The 21,744-nt window shown below is 36.8% G+C and overlaps 1 protein-coding gene and 1 pseudogene across 2 annotated transcripts; one reads left to right on the top strand and one right to left on the bottom strand.

Moving 5' to 3' along the window:
• Positions 1 to 5,807: 5,807 nt before the first annotated feature.
• LOC144997811 (histone H3.2) lies at positions 5,808 to 6,407 on the top strand. Its single transcript, XM_078957679.1, has one exon. The coding sequence runs from the start codon at positions 5,888 to 5,890 to the stop codon at positions 6,296 to 6,298; it is 411 nt and encodes a 136-aa protein (XP_078813805.1). The 5' UTR covers positions 5,808 to 5,887; the 3' UTR covers positions 6,299 to 6,407.
• A 1,558-nt stretch (positions 6,408 to 7,965) lies between these two features.
• Positions 7,966 to 12,373, bottom strand: LOC144998312 (uncharacterized; annotated as a pseudogene). The gene is made up of 3 exons (XR_013660246.1): positions 11,779 to 12,373; positions 8,771 to 9,119; positions 7,966 to 8,682 (listed from the first exon to the last, which is right to left on the bottom strand). The product of XR_013660246.1 is annotated as an uncharacterized LOC144998312 (transcript).
• Positions 12,374 to 21,744: the final 9,371 nt, after the last annotated feature.

Here is a 21,744-nt window from a genome sequence, read left to right as displayed (position 1 = left end):
GCAGGTATAAATCTATTTATCCATGAACTAGATAAGTGTCCCTAGAAGCATGCTGTTGTATGTTGTCTAAAGCCTCGACGATTTTATGATAAAGCCTTAACGAATCGATAACACCAATCGTTTCTTCCCAATTAAGCTAAAAATTCACATAAATCATGAGTTGCCTTACTCATCTCATATTAAGTAAAGAGTTGTCTGCTTGGTCACTTTCACATAGTAGAGGTACATTCGTTTCTTTGGAACCACCTCCTACATTTCTCCATCACATTCTCTTTTATAATTGTAACCCTTGAGACTCTCAGAAGTTACCACTGAGGTTTATGGTTACACAACATATGTGTTAATGATATTAGTTTTTAACACCACAAACTGAGTGAAATCCACACTTCGAAACTGCACCCAATCCTGATATCGACGCATCACAATATACCACAAATCCTCCATCCCCTCCGGAAGGGCCAATACTGGGGCTTCGCATAATCTCTGGCGAAGTGTCTCGAATGAGGCCTGCTGCTTTGGGCCCCAACTGAATGCTACGCCCTTCTGGGTCAACCTGGTGAGAGGAATCGCAATATTGGAGAAATCTTTGATAAATCTCCGATAATAGTCGGCTAACCCCAAAAAACTCCTGATCTCTGAGGGGGATCTCGGCACCACCCAGCTCATCACCGCCTCAATCTTGGTCGGATCGACCAATATCCCATTCTGGTTAACGAGATGCCCCATGAACTAGACCTCTCGTAACCAGAAATCGTACTTGGAGAATCTGGCGTAAAGCCTCTCCGATCTCAAAACTCCGAGGATCTCCCTCAAATGCTCTTCATGATGCTCTCTAGATCTCGAATATACCAATATATCATCGATGAACATGATCACTGAATGATCCAGCATCAGCATGCACACTCTGTTCATGAGGTCCATGAATGTCGCCGGTGCATTAGTGAACCCGAAAGGCATCATCACGAACCCGTAATGCTCATAACGAGTCCTGAATGCTGTCTTCTGGATATCCTCATCGCGTACTCTCATCTGATGATATCCAGATCTCAGATCAATCTTGTAGAACCAAGACGCTCCATGTAACTAGTCAAACAAATCATCGATCCTTGACAAAGGGTAATGGTTCTTGACCGTTAGCTTATTCAACTCCCGGTAATCGATACACATCCAGTGCAAACCATCTTTTTTATTGACAAAGAGGATCGACGCTCCCCACGGCGAGATACTCGGCCGGATAAATCCCTTCCCCAGTAGCTCCTGAAGTTGTGAGGATAACTCCTGCATCTCTAGTGGCGCAAGGCGATAGGGCGCCTTGGCGATAGGTGTTGCCCCCGATACCAAATCGATACAGAACTCTACCTGCCTCTCGGGAGGCACTCCCGGCAACTCCTCGGAAAAAATGTCCGGGAAGTCAGACACTATCGGGACCTCATCGACCGACCTCGGTCTCTCTCCATCTACTCTCGTATCCACCACATAAGCCACAAACCCGCTACAGCCCTGTTGTAGGTTATGCCTCACTCTAGCGGCCGAACAAAATGCTGACCCAGGACGGGTGCCCTCGCCATAAACCGTAAGAACTCCCCCGCTAGGGTTTCGTATGGTCACCAGTTACCGCTCACAGTCGATAACTGCTCCAAATCTGCTTAATCAGTCAATTCCCACGATGAGACAAACACCCTCATCGCAATCGGAACCAAATTAATCGGAAACTCAACTCCAAAGATTTCAAGCACACATCCCTGAATCACATCGGTAGCATACACTGCTCGCTCGTCAGCTATGTAAACTCGCAGAGGTCAACTCAACACCGCTTGATGAATATTGATGTGCTCACTAAAGGCTAATGACACAAAAGATAAACTCGCGCCCGAGTCAAGTAACACCAAGGCATGCACAAAACACACAAGGAAAGTACCTACGCATCACATAATATAAACACCATATCTCAAACATCATAGTAAATATGTGAAAGAATACATACCATCCATAACATCGGGCGCCGTGCGGACCTCCTCCGCGGTCAACTGGAAAGCTCTCCATCGTGCCTTCGGTGCCTCGGCCTTCACCGGCCGACTCTCGGTAGCTCGAACAACACCAGGGGCAGATGCCTGTGATGCTCCCTGTGCTGATCCCCACAGCTGCAGACACTTGGCCTTCCGGTGTTCGGTCTGTTTGCAGTGAAAACATACTGCAAATCCCTTGGGGAAATCCTTAGCCATACGCCCCTCTTTGCCACACTTGTAGCAAGACCCTACTCTACACACTCCCTGATGACCCTTGCCGCACTTGCCACAAGTACGACCCTTCTGGTTACCTGATCTCGAATCGGCGGGCTTGGCCCGCTTAGCTGCCAGTTGGGACTGAGCCGATCGCCGATCCCTCCCGTGAGACTTCGCCTCCTCCCTAATCTGAGTCTCCAATTTTATCTCCCTCTTCCGATCATTTCCCTGAAGCTCGAAAAATGTTCGGTATGACGAGTTCACCACGAACTCTCGTATGTCCCTCCTCAAAATACTAAAATACCTACTCATATGTGCCTGCTCGGTAAACACGTGCTTAGGACAAAACATTGCCCTCTCATGGAACATCTTGGTGAAATGGATAGCTTAAGGGGGAGTGTTGAAGTTAAGCTTAATTCTCTTAATTCCAACATTTTCTTTAACATATTAAATGTCGGGTGGCAGAAAAGGAACGGGAGGCGAAGAACAACAAGCATATGTGATCAAATGTTGAAAGCTTAAAGTCAAAGAGAGATGAGATCAGTGGATAATAAGAATCGATAATTGTAGCGGTGAAAAAAACTAGGGTTGGTATGGTGAAGAATATACTAGACATGAACCGCACAATACTTAAATTGATTTTTTAATTTAAAGTAAAACTAAAGAAAAGCCACGTGTACTTAATTTGCTTTTAAATTTAAAGTAAAACAAAAGAAAAAGCCACCTACATAGTATAACTGTTCGTAGTGGGTAAAAGTGACTAAATAAACAAGTTAATATGAATTTTATGTTTATTAGAATGCAAAAAAAAAAAAAAAAAAGAAGAAAGAAGGACCTTTAAAAACAAAATTGATAAATTTGTTGGCTACAGTGACAACAACCCTATATTGTATTTATGTATAGTCATCCTAGTTGCAAATAGGGATGAGCATATGGATCGGGGAACTGACCGGAACCGGTCGGGCCGGGACCGGAACATTATTTTTGTGGATTTTTTGAACCGGGAACCTATAGGAACCGAAATCGATATAACCGGAACCAGTAGAACCGGTAAAAACCGAAACCGTATGATGCTATTTTTCGAAGATCGGTTCCAACATTTGAAGACACGACAAGAACCGGTAGGAACCGGGAACCGGTAGAACCGCCGGGCCAGTTCGGTTCTTGATTTTAACCGAAGCCGGTTCCGGTTCAGTTTGGACCGGTTCCGGCCGGTTCGGTCCTTTTGTTCATCCCTAGTTGCAAATCATGAGGCTGGAGTGAGCGGTGTCACACTCCCTCATGAAACCACAGTACCACGTAGGCGCCACCTCACAATTTACCACAAAAGTGTGGTTTTATACCACACCCAATGAGTGGTGCCACATTCAATATATATAATTTTTTAAATAATTAAATTTTTTAGTTTTAATCAAAAATAAAATATTTCATTAATAAAAAAACCCATACATTGCATCAATTAGAAAAATAACATCACATTTAAAAAAAAAATACATGAAATTGTCCTCCGATAACTCGTTTTCCGGGCCACTCTGGGGATCCAAATTGATGTTAATGTGTTGAATCTCGTAAATGTGTTCCATAAAGCCCATATAAAGATTATGAAATGTTTCATTGGAACAAACATCACCTCTCTTTTCAATGTACTATTCGCCACCAATTTCTATTGCTTGTGTCTCGAGAATGGTTTCCTGCTCATCATAATCACATATTGCTCTTCCTTCATCTTCAATAATCTTGTTATGCAGTATTATACATGCATATATGACTTCATGCATTTTTTCCTAGATGAAAAAAATTGTTGGTTTTTTCAATATGAACCAATGTTTATTGAAAGTTCCAAAAGCCCGCTTGACATCCTTCCTAGCTCTTTCTTGAGATTTCTTTATTTTTTCCAGCGAGAATCATGCAGACATGTAAACGATTTAAAAAAAAATCTGCGTACTCAGGATAGATCTCATTAACTAGATAATAACCATATTTATATGGTGTTCCACGCAATTGAAAATAAGAATCATGTGCAAATCCGTCGCATATGTTGTTAAAAAAGCATGTCAAATCCATAGATCTTATGATGCCACTTCTTCAAGTATGACGATTGGATGCCCATGATCACCTCGGGTAAATTGACCATGGTGTGAGGTAGGGAAAATTTCCCATGCCTAATGTAGACAATCTAAACTTTCTAACATCCAAGAAAGTCATGTACGCTAGCATGATAAAATTGCAATTTCATGATGCCATTGTGTGTAGGCTTACGTAAATATTTTGGCATATAAAGCTGAATAATAGTTTTACAAAAATAATGGAGACTATCTCGTACAGTCCTAACGCACATCCTAAAACTCCCATCCAACGCATTAGGAGGGATGTCATATGCTAATTGATGAAGTGCAGCTGCTCATTTTCGTAAAGTGGTGAAATCGGGTGTACCTCTAGCATTGAACCGTTGTTGGGAAAAATCACACTCCTTCGTTAGATCTTCGACTATATGTTCGTATAAATGTTTGAACATTTTAAAACACATTCGGAAGTAGTACCATTGAAAAGTGACATTTTCTTGAAAGTAGTATTGTATCAAGCGTTTGTGTGTTTTTTCACGATTTCTATAAACATATATTCGGGATCTCCGTTCAGCACTTCCGACTGCGCTACTGCATGCCGATTCATACGTTTGTTCAACTAATTTAGTAGCAGCGACAAAAACATCAAATATAATATCAAAGTTTTCAGAAGAACCGAATGATGACATTTTTTTATTTTTTTTTTGAAAGAAATGTAGTAGGAAGATAAAAAAAATTGTTAAGATTTGAAAGGTTTAAATAAGAAAGCTTAAAGCTTAAAAAGAAAAAACATATATATATATATATATATATATATATATATATATATATATATATATATATATATATATATATATATTAAATCTGACCGTTTAACGGTCACATGAAATAAAATGGAAAGAAAAGAACGCTTTTGTAGGAAGCCGTAGTGTGGCCTCCACCGTACCCAAACCGCGGTGGAAAGGCAATGTTCCAGTTTAAGTGGTACCGGTGGTGCAGTCTCTACCGCAACAGTCTAGGTGAAAACCAAGATTAATTGCCAACTTTGATGTTTTGAAGCTTAAACATAGAATTGGGGATGGTTACTAACGAAACCGAGTCGGTATAATAAATAAATACGTGATAAAAAGGACCCACAAAAGATTTACTTGGGTGACAAAAAAAAACCCAATAACAAAGGTGCTATTTTATATTTAAAACAAAAAAAGAATACGATTAAATAAATTTAAAAAATCACGTTAGCATTTTTTACAACCAAATTTAAAATATCAAGGGTGTCTTCTACGAAATTCAACATAAGTTTATAATCCAATATATATATTTTTTTTAAAAACACATACCGGTTACATAAAAAAAAGCACACGGATCGCAATCCGTGTCGCCTTAAAACCCATAATCTAGGCCGTCCATTTATCACTTCAACAATCCAACGGACAAATCTCGTTCGCGCCGCTGTCCCTCCGAAAAGTTTCAAATCTCCACAAACCCCATCAGCGGCAAACCATTATAAAAAACAGATATCTTCCTCCACAAATCCTCACAGCAATCAGTCTTGCATACACATAACAAAAGCTTCTTAATCACCGCGTATCTTCGCAAAAAATGGCAAGAACCAAGCAAACTGCTCGCAAATCAACTGGAGGAAAGGCTCCGAGAAAGCAATTGGCGACAAAAGCTGCAAGGAAATCAGCACCGGCCACCGGAGGAGTGAAGAAGCCCCACAGATTCAGGCCAGGAACTGTCGCTCTCAGGGAAATCCGCAAGTACCAGAAGAGTACCGAGCTTCTGATCCGCAAACTTCCGTTTCAGAGACTTGTGAGAGAAATTGCTCAAGATTTCAAGACAGATTTGAGGTTCCAGAGCAGTGCAGTGGCTGCACTTCAGGAGGCTTCGGAGGCTTATTTGGTAGGTTTGTTCGAGGATACTAATTTGTGTGCCATTCATGCCAAGAGGGTTACTATTATGCCTAAGGATATGCAGTTGGCTAGGAGGATTAGAGGTGAGAGGGCTTAGAGATGATTTTTGTAAATGTCTTGTTTGCAAAATTGTTAGGGAGTAATATCATATTATCGTGATGCATTTGTACTTGTTTTAATTGAAGTTATCTGGGCTTCATTTCAAAGTTTAGATGTTGTTGCATACAGGGTTGAACTACCTGTACATTGATAAATTTGCTATTTGAAAAATCTAACGAGTTAGAAATCTGCAACTTGTGGTCTGGGTATCGAGGAATTTAAGCCTCAAAATCCATTTGCAATGGTTGTTAAGTTGCATTCAGGTTTTAAAACATACTGTGAAATAATGAACTTAAATGTGTGCTCAGCAAGTAATTGTTTTGTATGCTGTGGATTTGAGGATGGTGTTTTTATGGCTTGGGTAATTGTTGTGGATTTGAGGATGGTGTTTCTATGCTCACAACATTTTTGGCTATGTATGGGAAGAAACTATAAACTCATAGTTTTCCCAACTTGATCAGTTTATAAAACCACATTGTTTATACATCATTCAAATTACAAAAGGAAGTTTACTCCAGATTCACTTTTCACTGTTAACAGAAGGTGATTTACATAGAGATTAACTCAACTGAAACCCTAATCTAAAATGAACACAATATATTGAAAGAGATTTGAGAGAGTTCTACACTAAGTGTGTGACTAATTCGTGTGCTATGAGATCCGAACACCAGTTGACACAATAAATAGCCGGGACAAAACTGACCCACGGATTGAATAAGATCCGGGTTTCAGAATATTAAATCTGCAAAGAAAAGAATGGGTACTACACAACACAATACAAGAAATAACATATCATACCCTTATGAAATCTTTATGTACGACTAAGAATATTAAGATTGGAAATGTTAAGTTTGTTTATAAAAGGGAAATTGACACTAACCCATTGAGATGGCCCAAGAATTTCGCTGTAGCAGAATGAAGTTTTGGCTTTGTCTCGGATGGGTCACTTTCATATTACCTGTCAATTATGCCGTTTCGATCGATTTTAGACGGTTGTCCGGTTACTTGGCAATCTGATGTGTGAGATTAGCTAAACCTAGCTACTCAGCCACGTCACAACTCGGTCACCACCTACCTAATAAATGATACCCTCATATAGCACACTCTTGTTACATTGTTTCCTTCATCCGACCATTCAAACAAAGTTGTTCAACTTAGAAATCTCCCAATGGGTTGCTCATCCTCCGTTGAGGCTACGAGGTTCCAATGTCGGTTACGTGAATCACCCTACCGAATGTGACTGTGAGAAAACCTCATTACAACGGACATCGTGGCACATTGGAAATTCCTGGGAGCAGGTTCTTTAACACCCTGCTCCCGAGTTCATTAAAGGAAAGAAAAGGAAAGAAAGGAAGAACAAGGAGAGAAAAGAAAAGGAAGGGAACGGAAATAATAAAGTATCCAGTGCTCCCGAGTTCGAAAGAAAGGAAAAGAGAGTATTCATTTTAGGTGCTCCCGAGTTCATTAAAGGAAAGAAAAGAAAGTAAAAAAAAGACAATTATACCTTTTATGCTTTTGAGTAAATATTAAGTCTTTACATCCCCACATTCATTCTACCGTACCCCTACCCCAAAAAAACCAACTCTCCCTTCCTCCCCTCTACTTAAAACATTAACAAAACAATTTTATTTTAATATAAAGTAAATTGTAAAAAGGAAAACCGCATGTTATTCAATTGTTTTCAAGATGCAAAACGAAAACCACAAACAACTCAAAAAAAACAAAAAAAAACCAAAATCATAAACACATTAGATCAATCCAGTAACAATCACCCAAGGTTATTTAATCACGTCCACCCATCATATCTTTGAGGACACCCATCCGTATCTGAAGGAGACAATTGAACAATATCCTAGCTTTTGCTTGATTTGTTGCCAAAAAATTTAGAGCCCTCGATAATTCATGGGGTTCCAAACCCACCAACTCCAATTCTCTATAAATTTCTTCCCCTGTATATTCCCGAGGATAAGCTCTATCAAAAATTATATTACCCTCCCTGATAGCACCAACCACATTATCAACCGATTTCATTATCTTTGAGTTAATATCTTCTTCTTCGTCGTCTTCAAATTTCCTCTTTTTACTCTTACACTTCTTTGCACATGAAGACTGTTCTTGTGAAAAAGGAGGTGGAATAACATCCTGAATGTTATCATCAAGATCAATATATTTGTTCTCCAAATGAATTTCATTGTTAGCTAACATGTCATCAACTTCTTTTTGTGTTTCAACTTGAATGTTTTCATTTTTATTTAATCGGGCATTTCTTTCTTTCGCTGTCTCAGCATGTGCACCAGATGCCCTATCCCTTGCAAATAATACCAACATCTCATCGAAGTATGCAATCTTTTTTGTCCTTAAAGACACAGCCTCAGGTTTTGACTGTATAACAACACAAAAATAATTAGTATTGCAAACGATAACATAAAATATTTTAAAAAAATAACATAGACATAAAAGGAACAATTACTTTTATTAAATTATCCCATACTTCTTCCTCCGCTTCTATTAGTTAGAGTAGACGAATTCCAAGAGAACCCGCTCATTGAAATTCCCCTAAACAGATCGTACCATTGCGAAAAATGTTTTTTTTAAGGTTTTGTAGCGATTCTTCAAATGACTTTTGGTAATATCCATTTGATGGTTTGTGTTCAATTCCTCAACCATTTGAGCATATGCAGTTGGTGTGAAACTACCATTCACCCTATTGCGTGTCTCTTGTTGTTTAATCATCGCTTGGATGTACGCATAATCCATTATTTATGACCATTTAACTTGTTCCTTTTCACTACCACCAGCTTCCTGTTTGATCATGATGACTTTGCACATAGGAATAAAAATTAAAGAATGGTACATTGTTAGACCACAATATGAAGGATAATACTAATCAAAATATATGAAGGGTAAATAACATAATTAATCTAAAAAACCAATCATCAATACAATGTGAAATTGAAAACAAAATGTATCAAAATGAAACTTGTTTTACATATTAATTTAATTGTTTGAATGTGTCAAATAATTTTCCCACATTTCATTTGCAATTGAATTCCTTAGTTGCTCTGCCATTCTATTACCCTCATTTGTTTCTGTTGAATTACGACGATCTTGCTCTTGTGGTCCGTTTAAGATCTCTTGCATCACCTCATCTTCAAGATTTATGTCGCGGTCTTCATCTAATACAAAGTTGTGTAAAATACAACATGCCAAAAATATGGCAGATTGTGTTTCACAAGAGTAAAATGGTTCCGTTATACTTCGAATGATAGGAAACCTTCTTTTAAGGACACCAAAAGCTCGCTCAATGGTGTTACGTAAAGAAGCATGACGAAGATTAAACAACTCTTTAGAATTTTGTGGACCACGCATGGAGTACTCTTTTAAATGATATCTAACACCTCTATATGGCGCCATTAGTTTATTCGTATGAGGCAAACCCCCATCTACTAAACAATATTTACCTATAAAGAGGTTAATCAATATTATTGAAAAATATTAGATATTGAAATTACATTGGTTTAATAAATTACCTGATGGAATTATTAGTTTATCGTTTCTAGTAAATGCGTTCTTTATTATTCTCGAGTCTGATGCAGTACCCTCCCAACCCGTTAACACATACGTAAACTTCAAATCAAATGTACAAGCAACTAATACATTTATTATCGGGTATCATTTATGACCACGATATCTAGGGGCATCTCTATTAGGCACATGGACACGAACATGTGTTCCATCTATTGCCCCTATACAATCCTTGAAAAAAGGATAAAATCTCCTACTTTCTTGAATTTCTCTTGGGACAACATCACCTGTAGGTTGCTGAATATAAAGACCTTCTATTGCTATAATCGATCGTAATACTCTATGGAAGCACCTACTCGTTGTTGATCTAGAGCGACGATACATCCATGAGGTAAACCGAGTTCGCAAATCATTACTTACAATATGCAAAAATCTAGCAACATGTTCCTCAACGGACATGCGTTGCGTACGTCGTAGACCACCAACAGTTTGTAAGATTTCACACAATCTCCTAAAAGCGTTTTCACTCATACGAATAAGGTCACGACATTGACCACCTTCTAAAAGATTGTGTAGCAACTCTTCCCGTACAACTTGTCTTTCTAAAATAACTTTTCTAGTGGGTAACCTAACCCGCTTTTTGTTGGCCATATTACGTTGTGTAATAAAAGTAAACAACAAGCATATCAAGTTAACGACTTGCAATTGTCGGGCTCTTAAAGCATGGGCAGGGTTGAGTATCGGAGTATCCATAAGGACTATATATGAACTAATCCGTTTTTCTGATACATGATAAAATAGTTTGAGTTAAATTTAAACAACATTGATAAACAACAATATTTAGGTTAAGAACATCTTCATAGATTAAGATCGGTTGTCTTTTTATACTCTTAATAAATAAATAAATAAAACATTTGTAAGCATAGGTAGCATACATTTGTCTCACTTAAGCATGAAAGTCGAAGGTTGAAAGAAGTTTTGCTTTAGCCCCTAAGCTTTGAAAATATACAACCCCATCTCCAATATTCAAAGCAATTTTTAAATATTGATTATTTCCGAATTGGAGAAATATGATTTAGTAATATAAAACATATATACATTGATCACATTCTAGCAATATTGGTAAACAATATCATAAAAGTATTAGGCATATATCTAGATTTTGTGTACGAATAAAATTGATTGCATGGTAATATTGATATATGTATATTGTTGAAAATACTAAGTACTTGTAAGATGAATATTTGTAAATTCTATCCATCATGGAGACAAATATGTAAATACTTTATATTTACAAGATGTTTTCTAATATGGTTCACCCAATGTAATTGAGGCGAATCAATTGGTAATTACCAACTAAGATTTAAGTTGAATTTAGTCGTTCAAAGTATAAAACTCAATAGCTAATTTTAAGAAATTTGTGACAAACAATGCCCATCAGGTCATACTAATGGTAAGTTAAAAGTTTTATATTATTCTAATTATACATCTACAACAAACAATAAGTACTTAAGCATGTACAAAAAAAAATTAATTTTTAATGCTGATTAGTTTTTTGGGTGTTAATATATCTGGGAAAACCACAAAAGATCACAGGAATTAAATGAAAATATATAAAAAGTTTGTTATCATTAGTTATATATATTTCTGCCCATTTGCTGATATATACTTACTGTGAGGAGAAAGGAAAAACAAATTTGCTGTATAGTCATTTGCTGATATTATATCCAATTTGATTTTATTTCCAATTTTACCCTTTTTACTAGAAATATGAAAACAGGTTGTTGTTTATAAGAAGAAATTATGTACAGAATAATAACCAAAAACAAAACACAAGGCAGAAGGCTAGATGATACGTCAGAATAATAACCAAAAAACTAGTTTGAAGCTGTATATAAGAAGAAATTATGCTTTATATAAGAAGCTGTAAAAAAAAACAGAAATTGTGCGTACCAGTTGGAGAAGGCAGAAGGCTAGATGATGAAGAAGGTAGAATAGAAGACAGGGGCGTATCCTTTTATCATCAAGGCTAAGGGTATTTTCGTCATAAATTAACTTTTTATCTTCCATGCGTTTCTTTCTCTCCAATTCCTCCCGATTTGGGAGGAAAGTTTAGAGCGATACAATTCCTCTACAATCCGTTCTGTTCTTCTCTTCTCTTCTTAAAAAAAAAAACTAGGGAGCAACCAAAATTCTCTGTTTTCCTTCCAAATCCTCTCAATTCTGTTCTGTTCTTTCGTTAAGTGAAACTCAGGAGCAGGGTGTAAATGTCGTAATAGCTTGGCGAGCTTCCAATTGACCCACATTACTTTTGTGTTGATAATCCTTTACTTAATCTAAGCTTTATTCAAGAAATTAGGGTTCCAAAAACCATAATTAGTCTGACATGAACAATACGATAAATATTACTTGATTAGCAATTATGACATTCTGTGTTTGCTTACTTGATTAATAGACCAAGATTTATTGATTAATAACTACGACCTATGCTTGTTTAAACGATTAACCAACCATGCTTATGAAATTCAACTTCTGTGAGTGGATAGATGATGTGTTGGAAGATGGTTACTACAAAACATTGATTTACTCCATGAAGCAACATTTGGACAGTAGAGAGGATCAATCTAAATTGCGTGAGTGTAGGATTAAAGTGGTAGAGTTAAAGTTTCTCCTATTAAAGGAGAATCATGAGGTTGAGGGGATGCAAAAGCTCCTGGTTCAGTCAAACAAAGTAGCTGCTAGGTTGAAGATTGTGATTGTGGTTCTTGTGGTGGTTGTGTTTTGCCTTTGGATGTTATGGAAGTGAAGTTAGTCGGGGATGGGGTTTTTTGTATATGTCTTAGGGTTAGGTTGACGATAAAAATTCCAACGTACTTTTGGGGGCTTTGGTATATGAGTGGTTGATGATAACAATTCCAACTTTTGGGATCATTTTAGTACTGTATGCAGTTCATGAATACTGCCAAGACTGAATGATAGGGCCTTTTGTACTAGAAATGTATGGTTTTGTAAAGTCTTTTGACATTATTATAATGAAAAGTGTCCTTATATTATTGTCAATTGGAAAGTGTTTGTGTGTGTATTAGATTCTTGGACCTTGCAAAAGTACACTGTCTGTGTTGTTTACAAGGAACTGAGTATATTGCATGTGCAAGAATGGACCACATTACTTTAATAATAACATGGGACCATAAATGTTGGATTATATAGGAGTGGATCGGTTTGTGTCCACTTTGTTTTCCCTTTTTATGTGCAAGAACTGACAATAATAAAAAATGAGGAGCATATTGTTTTGGTCTGTATATATCATGCACATATTATGATAATGTACCATATTACCCATTTGTGTGCATGCATGCAATAATAAGGCAACCAACCTAGTATCACTATATCATGTAATAATAAGGCAACATACTTTCATACATTTCAAATTCAATATAACCTTACATAAATAAAAACTACCAAGTATCAAGGGATCCAATTCTTTCAACAACGTAACCATATTAAAACAAAATTACCAATACTATCCTAGACTATAAGAAGAGCTTTTTCACTTGAATTCCCTGGAGCATGCTCATCACCCACTCTCTTACCTAGCTTCAACTTCATGATTCTCTCAAACTTTCTTCTTTTGATCATTCTCTATAAGTCATATATGTGTGGTACTTGTGGGACCTCTTGAACTTGAGCATTAGCAGCATTGACCTCTTAAACTTCAATATTATCCTCTTCAGCTTCCACATCATTATACAAATATTCAATGTCAATACCATCATCATCTAATCACTGTTCAACTTGCACCTCAACTTGGATACCTTCCCAAACTTGTGTTTGAGTAACTTGTACCTCAATTGGAGTTAATTGAATTTCTTCTTGTTCTTGACCTTCATTTGCAGTTACCTAGATAGCATGGTGAAAGATTGTTATATAAGTCATGAAAACCTAAATTTTATGTACAATCCAAATAAAATTTAAGTAGTGTAATACATGAACATTTTTTGTTCCATGTCTTCTTTACATTAAGTTTTTGGGGTCTTCCCACAGAACAAGTTGCTTTATTGTGACCTAGTTGCTTGCAAATGCTGCACTTCACCCCTTTCCAGTTTTGGAAACATTCTTGGTGCAATTAGTAACTGTTGAATCCTTGTTTATTTTTTCTGTGTTCTGCCATTATTTTTTGTGACATCCCTCTTCCTTTTAACAGTTGGTCTTCCAAGCATTCTTCTACTCACAGGGGCTAATGGTGGTGTATATTCAGTTTCTGGCCACATGTTAGACCCATTCATCCCTGAAATTCTATACTTATATGATTTCATGAAGGTATTGCTATTGAACATTTTGTCCACATAATCATCCACATTCCCATTGAGATACACCACACTAGCAACCGAATGGACACAACAATATTCATTGAGTTCCCATAACCTACATGATCAAGTTCTCATCTCCAGATAACTATCATATACATCTCCAATTCCTCTCACCTCAAACTGATTCAAGCCACTAGGTAGTACAATGTAATTTCTCTGATAGAACTTTAGTTTATTGAGTAGCTCTCTTATTTTCGGGAATACTTGATTTCCACATGCTTGTCCCTTCAACTTTAAGTTGTATAATCTTTCCATCATATACAATCTTAATTCCTCTAAAATTATGATAAGAGGCTTTTTTATAGCATCTACTATGAGTGAATTGAAGCTTTCACACATACCATTCTCTACAATAGCACAACATCGTCCAATTTGGTAAATTGCCAATGACCAAGTCTTTGGGTCATTATCCATCAGGTACTTATGAGCATCTGGATTTATCATCTCAAGCTCTCTCATTGCAGTTTTGAATGATTGTTCAGTTGTTGATTGTGCAACTCTCTAAAATAAGGTACTATAGTGGGCACCACTATACCTTTTCTGCAAAATTTGATTGTGTCTAGTATATTGTCTGTGTTCTGCATAGGATAACATCTATTTCACAGCTTCTATCAAACCCTATAACAAAAAACCTTAATAAGATTAGATACTAACAAACAAAGCATAAATAATCAATACATACTATCATAAAAATTTAGTAGATACCTTGTGCCCATCTGATATTAAGTTGTATCCATTCCCTAAATGCAATTGCAAATCATCAATAAAATTATCCAAAAACCGCTTCCAATTCTCTTTGTTCTCAACACATGCTACTACCCATGCAATTGGATAAATCTAATTGTTTGCATCTCTGCCAATAGTACATAGTAATTCTCCCTTACAAATGCCTTTCATAAAACATCCATCAAGTCCTATTATCATCCTGCATTCCTCTATCCATCATTTTTTCACTACATCAAAGCAAACATAAAATTTACTAAAGTACTTCTTCCTATTTGGCATGTTGCTGACATCAACTTTGATAGTTGAACCTGGATTTGATCTCCTAACCTCTTCTCCATATGACCATAACTTTGCATAGTGTTCCACAAGAGTTCCATCTATTAATTTGAAAGCATATTTCTTAGCCCTATTGCATTGACCAAGACTGACATGAATACCAAACTTACTAATAACTTCTAATCTTAATTTTATGACAATCATCTTTTGTCCGTGTACGATTTGTTTGGTATAATGAATTCCTATCCATGAATATGAAACCAATGAACCTAACGTGAATTTCCTAGCGTAGTTATGCTCTAAGTTCAAATAATTAATTTGGAAGCTATCTTCATCACTCATCCATGATGCCCATAACATGAAGGTACACTTACTCTTGCAACAATGTGCCAACAACCTTTTCCTATCATTTTTAACAAAGCATAATTGGTAACCATTGGATACGATATAGTTGCACAACTTAGTTTTTGCTTGATCTGGATCTTTAAATCTCATACCAAGTGATGTGTGTGAAACAAACTAGTTTTATCCTACTTTTTAAATATGAATTAGACACACAAAAGGCAGTGGACCTGTCAATCAGTGATATAGTTGAATAAGCAGGGTATCGAACTCAGAGAACGGTAATTAAACTAATAACTAGAATTAACTAAAACAAGTAATAAAAGTAAAAGGGTTTCTCTAGTTTTGCAAGACGAGACAAATAGATGAACTAACTAACACACAAATTAAATAATTAACAGATAAAGCAAGTAAAAATCAACTAAATTCAATAATGAAAAGACTTCTGTTTAGGTTCGGTTTATCTACTTCTATGGTTGATTTTATGGTAAGTGCAATGGATTAATTGTTATTGGCTACCGATTAAAGTGATTAGGTTCACATTCGCTATTACCAATCCTTAGAAAACATATCAATTCAAACAATGGCCAATTGATTAAACTAATAAATTTCCTAGTTAATTATTTGGGTTAAATAAGACTTGTAGTGGTTAATTACATTGGTCATTCATTTAACCTCTTGTTGATGGTTTATCACACAAGCTCACACATTAATTTACCCATTTTCTAGTTAATCGTAGTTTCACGTTCGCTATTCCTAGGCACATAACAATGCTTTCACATAAATCACATGAGATAAGCAATTAAGAGATGTTCATGCAGCTTAATTACTTGATAATTAACAGAAAATAGTTATGGTTAATGCATAAGGTTCTTTTACAAACTTAATGAAACTAAATTCACCAATAAATAATTAATCCAACCACAAATCAATCCATAGTTGTAAATTTTCCTACCCTAAACAGAAGATATAAAGCTTAGCTCATGATTGTAGCACAAAGCAACTAAAAAACGATGTGTAGTAGTTTAAACATGATTAAAACAATAGATAAAGTAAAGAGTAAACTTATGTTGCCTTTAATCTTCTTAGAATTGAAAACTAGGGTTGACTCTCACCATTTCCAGAGCTCCAACAACCTTCCTAGTTGCAAGGTAATCCTTCAAAAACCCAGAGAGGGCTTTGTTTTAGAATTTGGCCTCTACTTATAGTTTTTAGAAAACAGAGGCTACTCGTAGAGTAGCCAACCGACTCGCCGAGTCCCCTTGTTGAATCTGTGTATGGTAAGGAATTTATGTTTTACTTCATGAACATTCGTGGGTACTTGTCGAGTAAATGTCCAGACTCGGTGAGTCCATTGGGATTTGGTTCTTTTCCTTCTTTCTTTAGTTCCCGAGCTTTCGACCGTATTTCCTGCTTCCTTTTGCTTCCGTGCATATCTTTTGGACTGAAAATACAATTTAAGCGCAATTAAGTACCTTTTGTCCATAATTTTCAAATAATTAGCTAATAAATAATAAAAATCTATACTAAATATATAGCTAAATATGCACGTATCAAAATACCCCACACTTGACTTTTGCTTGCCCCAAGCAAAACTAAATTTTCGCACACTAATATCATATAAGACAATCCCAATCGAACCCAACCATTATGCCAAGACCGCAACACATGAATTTGTGTCTACAAATTTTTCCTAAGGACCCCCCCAAATTCTAAATACTTACAATCCTCATAAACACTCGCCAACTTCTTTTGAACAATGCTCATTTTATGCATCCTTCCGAATCCATCCGCAGAAAATTTCCTAACCACAAAGTATTTTTGGTTGAGCAACCCAAGCATACATAATCTAGACAATTACGACTTTTTGATACCACTATAGAGCTTAATTGAGATTCTTCACCTTTATGATGTTTGGTATCTTTACTTTTTTGATTTTTCAAAACTTTGAACTTTTGATCTTCATTTGACTGCTCCAAAATTCTTACAACTCTTTTTTTGTAATTCCCTCTTCTTTTTTTCACATGTAACTAACTTTTTATTTTCAAATCCTACATGCTTAAGTAGGGACACGTTTCAAGTACACGATGCTAAACTTATTGCATCACTCAAACTACGCGAGTTTGTGTTTTTGTACCATGATTTCACTAGAATAAGGGAGGCCACAAATGCATTATAACGTATATAGGTTCAACTAAACATTTCGGTATTTATGCAATCATCAAACATAACACTAGCATGGAATCCTAATTGTTTTTACCAAAATTTTCTAAATTAATCCTAGTAATTTTTAATGCAAATTTTTCAAAATTATGCCTAAATTAGGATTCTAATGTAACTAATATAATCAACCCCCTACCCTACACTTAATTATGCAATGTCCCCATTGCATGTTATGCATAAGAATGACAAAATAATGAGAGAATTGGAATAAACTCCCCTGGGATAGTAGTAGCAAGGTTGATATTTCTTCATGAAAAGCTGTATCTTCAATTGACTTTAGGCATGGGAACAACTCATCCATGCCTTGGGTGTCAAATCTAGTGTTGTACAGCTCCAAATATGCAGGAGGTAAGGCCCTTATCAAATGTGGTGAAAATTTATATTGAGTGACTCGTCGAGTAGATATGACAACTTGGCGAGTAGAAGTGTTTCTAGCAGAAAAGTCGTAGAAATGCAAAGGGACTCGTCTAGTCCAAGATATGCAGTCGGCGAGTACAACGCTGATTGGAAAAATAAATCTTCCGCTTTGAATTCGTTTCTAATGGGTTTGGTAATGGCAATTTAGTATCCTTCCTTCATTTTTCTTCAGTGAATAACACTCGTTAAACCTCTTTACTAACAGACTCGACCTTAAACTCAAAACTTCCACATCCCTATCTAGACTTGACTCTCATTTTAGCTTTGACATTGAGACTCTCGCATGCATCCTAAGCTTCAAACTGAAAAGACAAACACATCACAAGTGATAGATAGTAATAAACCAAATCCTATTTAAACCTAGTAATAAAAGTTCAAAACACACAAAACAAATAAAAAATAAAAATAGTTTTCAAACAACCAAATAAACCACAAATCATCAATCTTCTTCATCTTCCTCATTCTCTCTAGCTTCACTACCTCCAGATTAATTCCTTCTTTGATTTACACGCTCTTCATAACTTGCAACATAGGGATATATGGGACGGGTCTTGGCGCAATGTTCATTTGTTCAAATAAATAAATAAATGATTCGTTATTATAGTTCATGTTCCATCCAATATCTTCCTGGTACATTCTCATTTCCATGTTGTACCCGTCCATTGGTAGCTTATCATCCACCTGAATGACCGGTGGGTCTTCATGGACGTGTTCCCTTCTTGGCCTTACCCTCCTTCCCGGCTCCTCGGGTATGAAAAATTCATCCACATTTGGGATTCCAAAATGTCCCCCACCATAATCCTCAATGATCCTTGCCCTCCTAAATAATGTGGTACTAAAAGGAGGAGAAGGAATCATTGTCAATGCTGTTGCTGCCCTTTGGTCCAAAATCCCATATGACCTAGCCAACTTTGTAACAAACATACCACCATTGATTTTGGACGTAATTCTCTCCTTAACCGCCCCCTTTGCCAAGTACTTTGCCAAAGAATATGGTAAATTGCAGAAAACATCTGGGGTAATAATGCTCCACATGTAGAAGATGTCGAGAGTGGGGACCTTATCATCATCCTTTCGCATGTTAATAGTGCTTGCGATAAGACGATGGATCAAGCGATGGATGGGGGAACGGATGCTCTCCTCTTGAGCATACGAAGGAATGTATACCCGTTTGGTAATTGTGTTCCACCAAGTAGATGTAACCACCTCTTCGGGCAAGTCCTTGTGGCAGTGCTCCAGGAATGCCTCAAAATTTTCAGACATGATCATAAATTCCTAGCCTCCAGGCAAGCTCTGCTATGCTGCATTGGCGCAGCTCCCCTCCAAGACAAAAAGTGATAATGCCTGGATTATAATAATCATTTCCACCTCGGAAGGATATGGTAGCAAAGAATTCCCAACATAGTTCCTGGTAAACAAGTTCCTGAATCTTGAATAACCGAGTCCAGCTGTCGCAAATTATGGTCACCCCATCATTTACAAAAGAGTTGACCAAATAAGGAGTCAATTCCTCCTTCAATCCGGTTTGACCTATCCAATGCCAGTCTATTTTGTTGGGCACATATATCTCATTTCCTTTTAGTGCTTCCAGCTTGTTTTTCGCACGGGTGAGTGAAGGTTTCGAAGTTATTTGTGGAAAATTCAGCCATGGGATGTCCCCATAAACGCCTCCCCTTGAACTTTGTCCACGCCTAGTCATATTTTCTGCAAAATAAAACCAAGAACACCACAAACAAAATACCGAAAAATAAAAAATGTCAAAACACTAGGCATCTGCAACCTAGACTCGCCGAGTAGAAGTCTTGCTTGGCGAGTAGTATGAATTGTGCGAGTCCATTTTTGATTCGAGCGAAATCAACCATCCAAACACACAAATTAGTCCAGGGGTTTGTCTTGGTATGTCCATTAAGCATAATTTTGCAAGAAATTATGTCTAAAAGAACCTAATTCGACCTAAAAATCAAATCCCTAGGATTGGAGTAAACCCCAAAACTCGGGTTTTCATGGATTACAGCCACAAATCTACCCAAGACATGAACTTTAACAAGATTAAGTAGAGAGGACGTTACTTTTTTGGTTGAAGATGCAAGGAATAGCAAGAATTTGAAGATGAAGACTTGAGAGAAGAAAATGCTCGTCGAGCGGCTGGTGGCTGCATATGAAATTGTGTTTTACCAATTAGGGTTAAAACCCCTTATTTACTGTGACATCCCCAAAATCACAACGAGAAAAGTATGGTTTTGTTTATACTTTATTTCAAAATCAGAGTAATCTTTTAATAAAAGAGTTGCGGAATTTGTCCCAAAACAATAATATGATAAAGATTTATCAAAAGCATTTCCTTAGAAACGTATTTCATTAAAAGACTCGGGATGTCATGTTCGATACAGTACATAAGTATAAACAATACAATATAAGCCTTACTACATTATTTCATATCATATCTACAGGCGTATATCTGAAATCCCTCATCCAAAACATCACATCTATGCTCACGTTCCACTACCTGTAATACAAGAAACTGAGTGGGTCACCCTTGGGAGCCTGGTGAGCACATAGGGTTTTCAACCCACAATAAATAAGTTTATTAATTTCATCAATCAACAATAACCCGATTACCCGTTCCCGTTATCCTCACATTACGTCCCTAAACACCTATTATAAGGGACCTATCCTAAGGATCATCATCGGGATGGACACTACTGCTAAGGGGGTTCCTCAACAATAAATGTCCTAAAGGCAACCATGTGGGGGATGGAGTACACCGGTGAGCACATCATTCACAAACACCTACAGGTTGCGAGCCTACTAGTGTTCCACTGGACTGTCTAGAAGAGTCCGTGGTCGTCATCTATACTCCGCTAGATGACTGGATTCAACAACAACAACATCGAGGCCTCTCATCATTTTATCACACATCACCTATTACATCTACCATGTTTTACCCCAACATTTTCATAGATATAAAATACATATACAATTTAAATCATTGAAAAAATGTATAAAAACGTTCATCCAACATAGATAGCAAGTATTCAGATAATATGCACACATAGCACGTAATTTATATAAAATACTTCATATCTATGTGTAAGCTGAAAGTAACTATGCACTCACCTGAAAGTGGTGACTCAGCACTCGGACAACGCTTTGATACTCTCAAAACAATTTTCCTTCGATAAAACCTAGTACCAATACCACTAGGGTTTAGTCTAACGATAACCGCGGTTAATTAATAGTCCAACTATTATTATTATTATATAAGCGTTAAATAACACTCAATATAACTCATAATAATAGCCCAAATAATTATTTTAAGGACCTAATAACATTACTATAATTATTCGAAAGCTATATTAAAAATTGCGTAAGCGTAGCTCACTTACATCAGATTTTAAAGAAAACCGAGTTTTATTTGGAGCAACGTTTCGAAACCGGAAGACTCTTTTTCTCGGGACCCAGGGAGCCTCGGGGATTCCTTAGGGTGCTAGGGGATCACCTAGGATTAGGGGAGGGTTTGGAACCTTAGAGAGAGAAAGATTTTAGATAGAGAATGAGAAATGGT

This window comes from Lactuca saligna, chromosome 5 (assembly GCF_052625555.1).
Source record: "Lactuca saligna cultivar CGN05327 chromosome 5, ASM5262555v1, whole genome shotgun sequence".
In the NCBI taxonomy this organism is placed as follows: Eukaryota; Viridiplantae; Streptophyta; class Magnoliopsida; order Asterales; family Asteraceae; genus Lactuca; species Lactuca saligna.
The sequence above is the reverse complement of the archived record's forward strand: the minus strand, read 5'-3'. Positions and strand labels throughout refer to the sequence as shown.

What these genes read in the sequence shown, in the direction of transcription:
- LOC144997811 (XM_078957679.1), top strand. Translation starts at nt 5,888, where the DNA reads ATGGCAAGAACCAAGCAAACTGCTCGCAAATCAACTGGAGGAAAGGCT.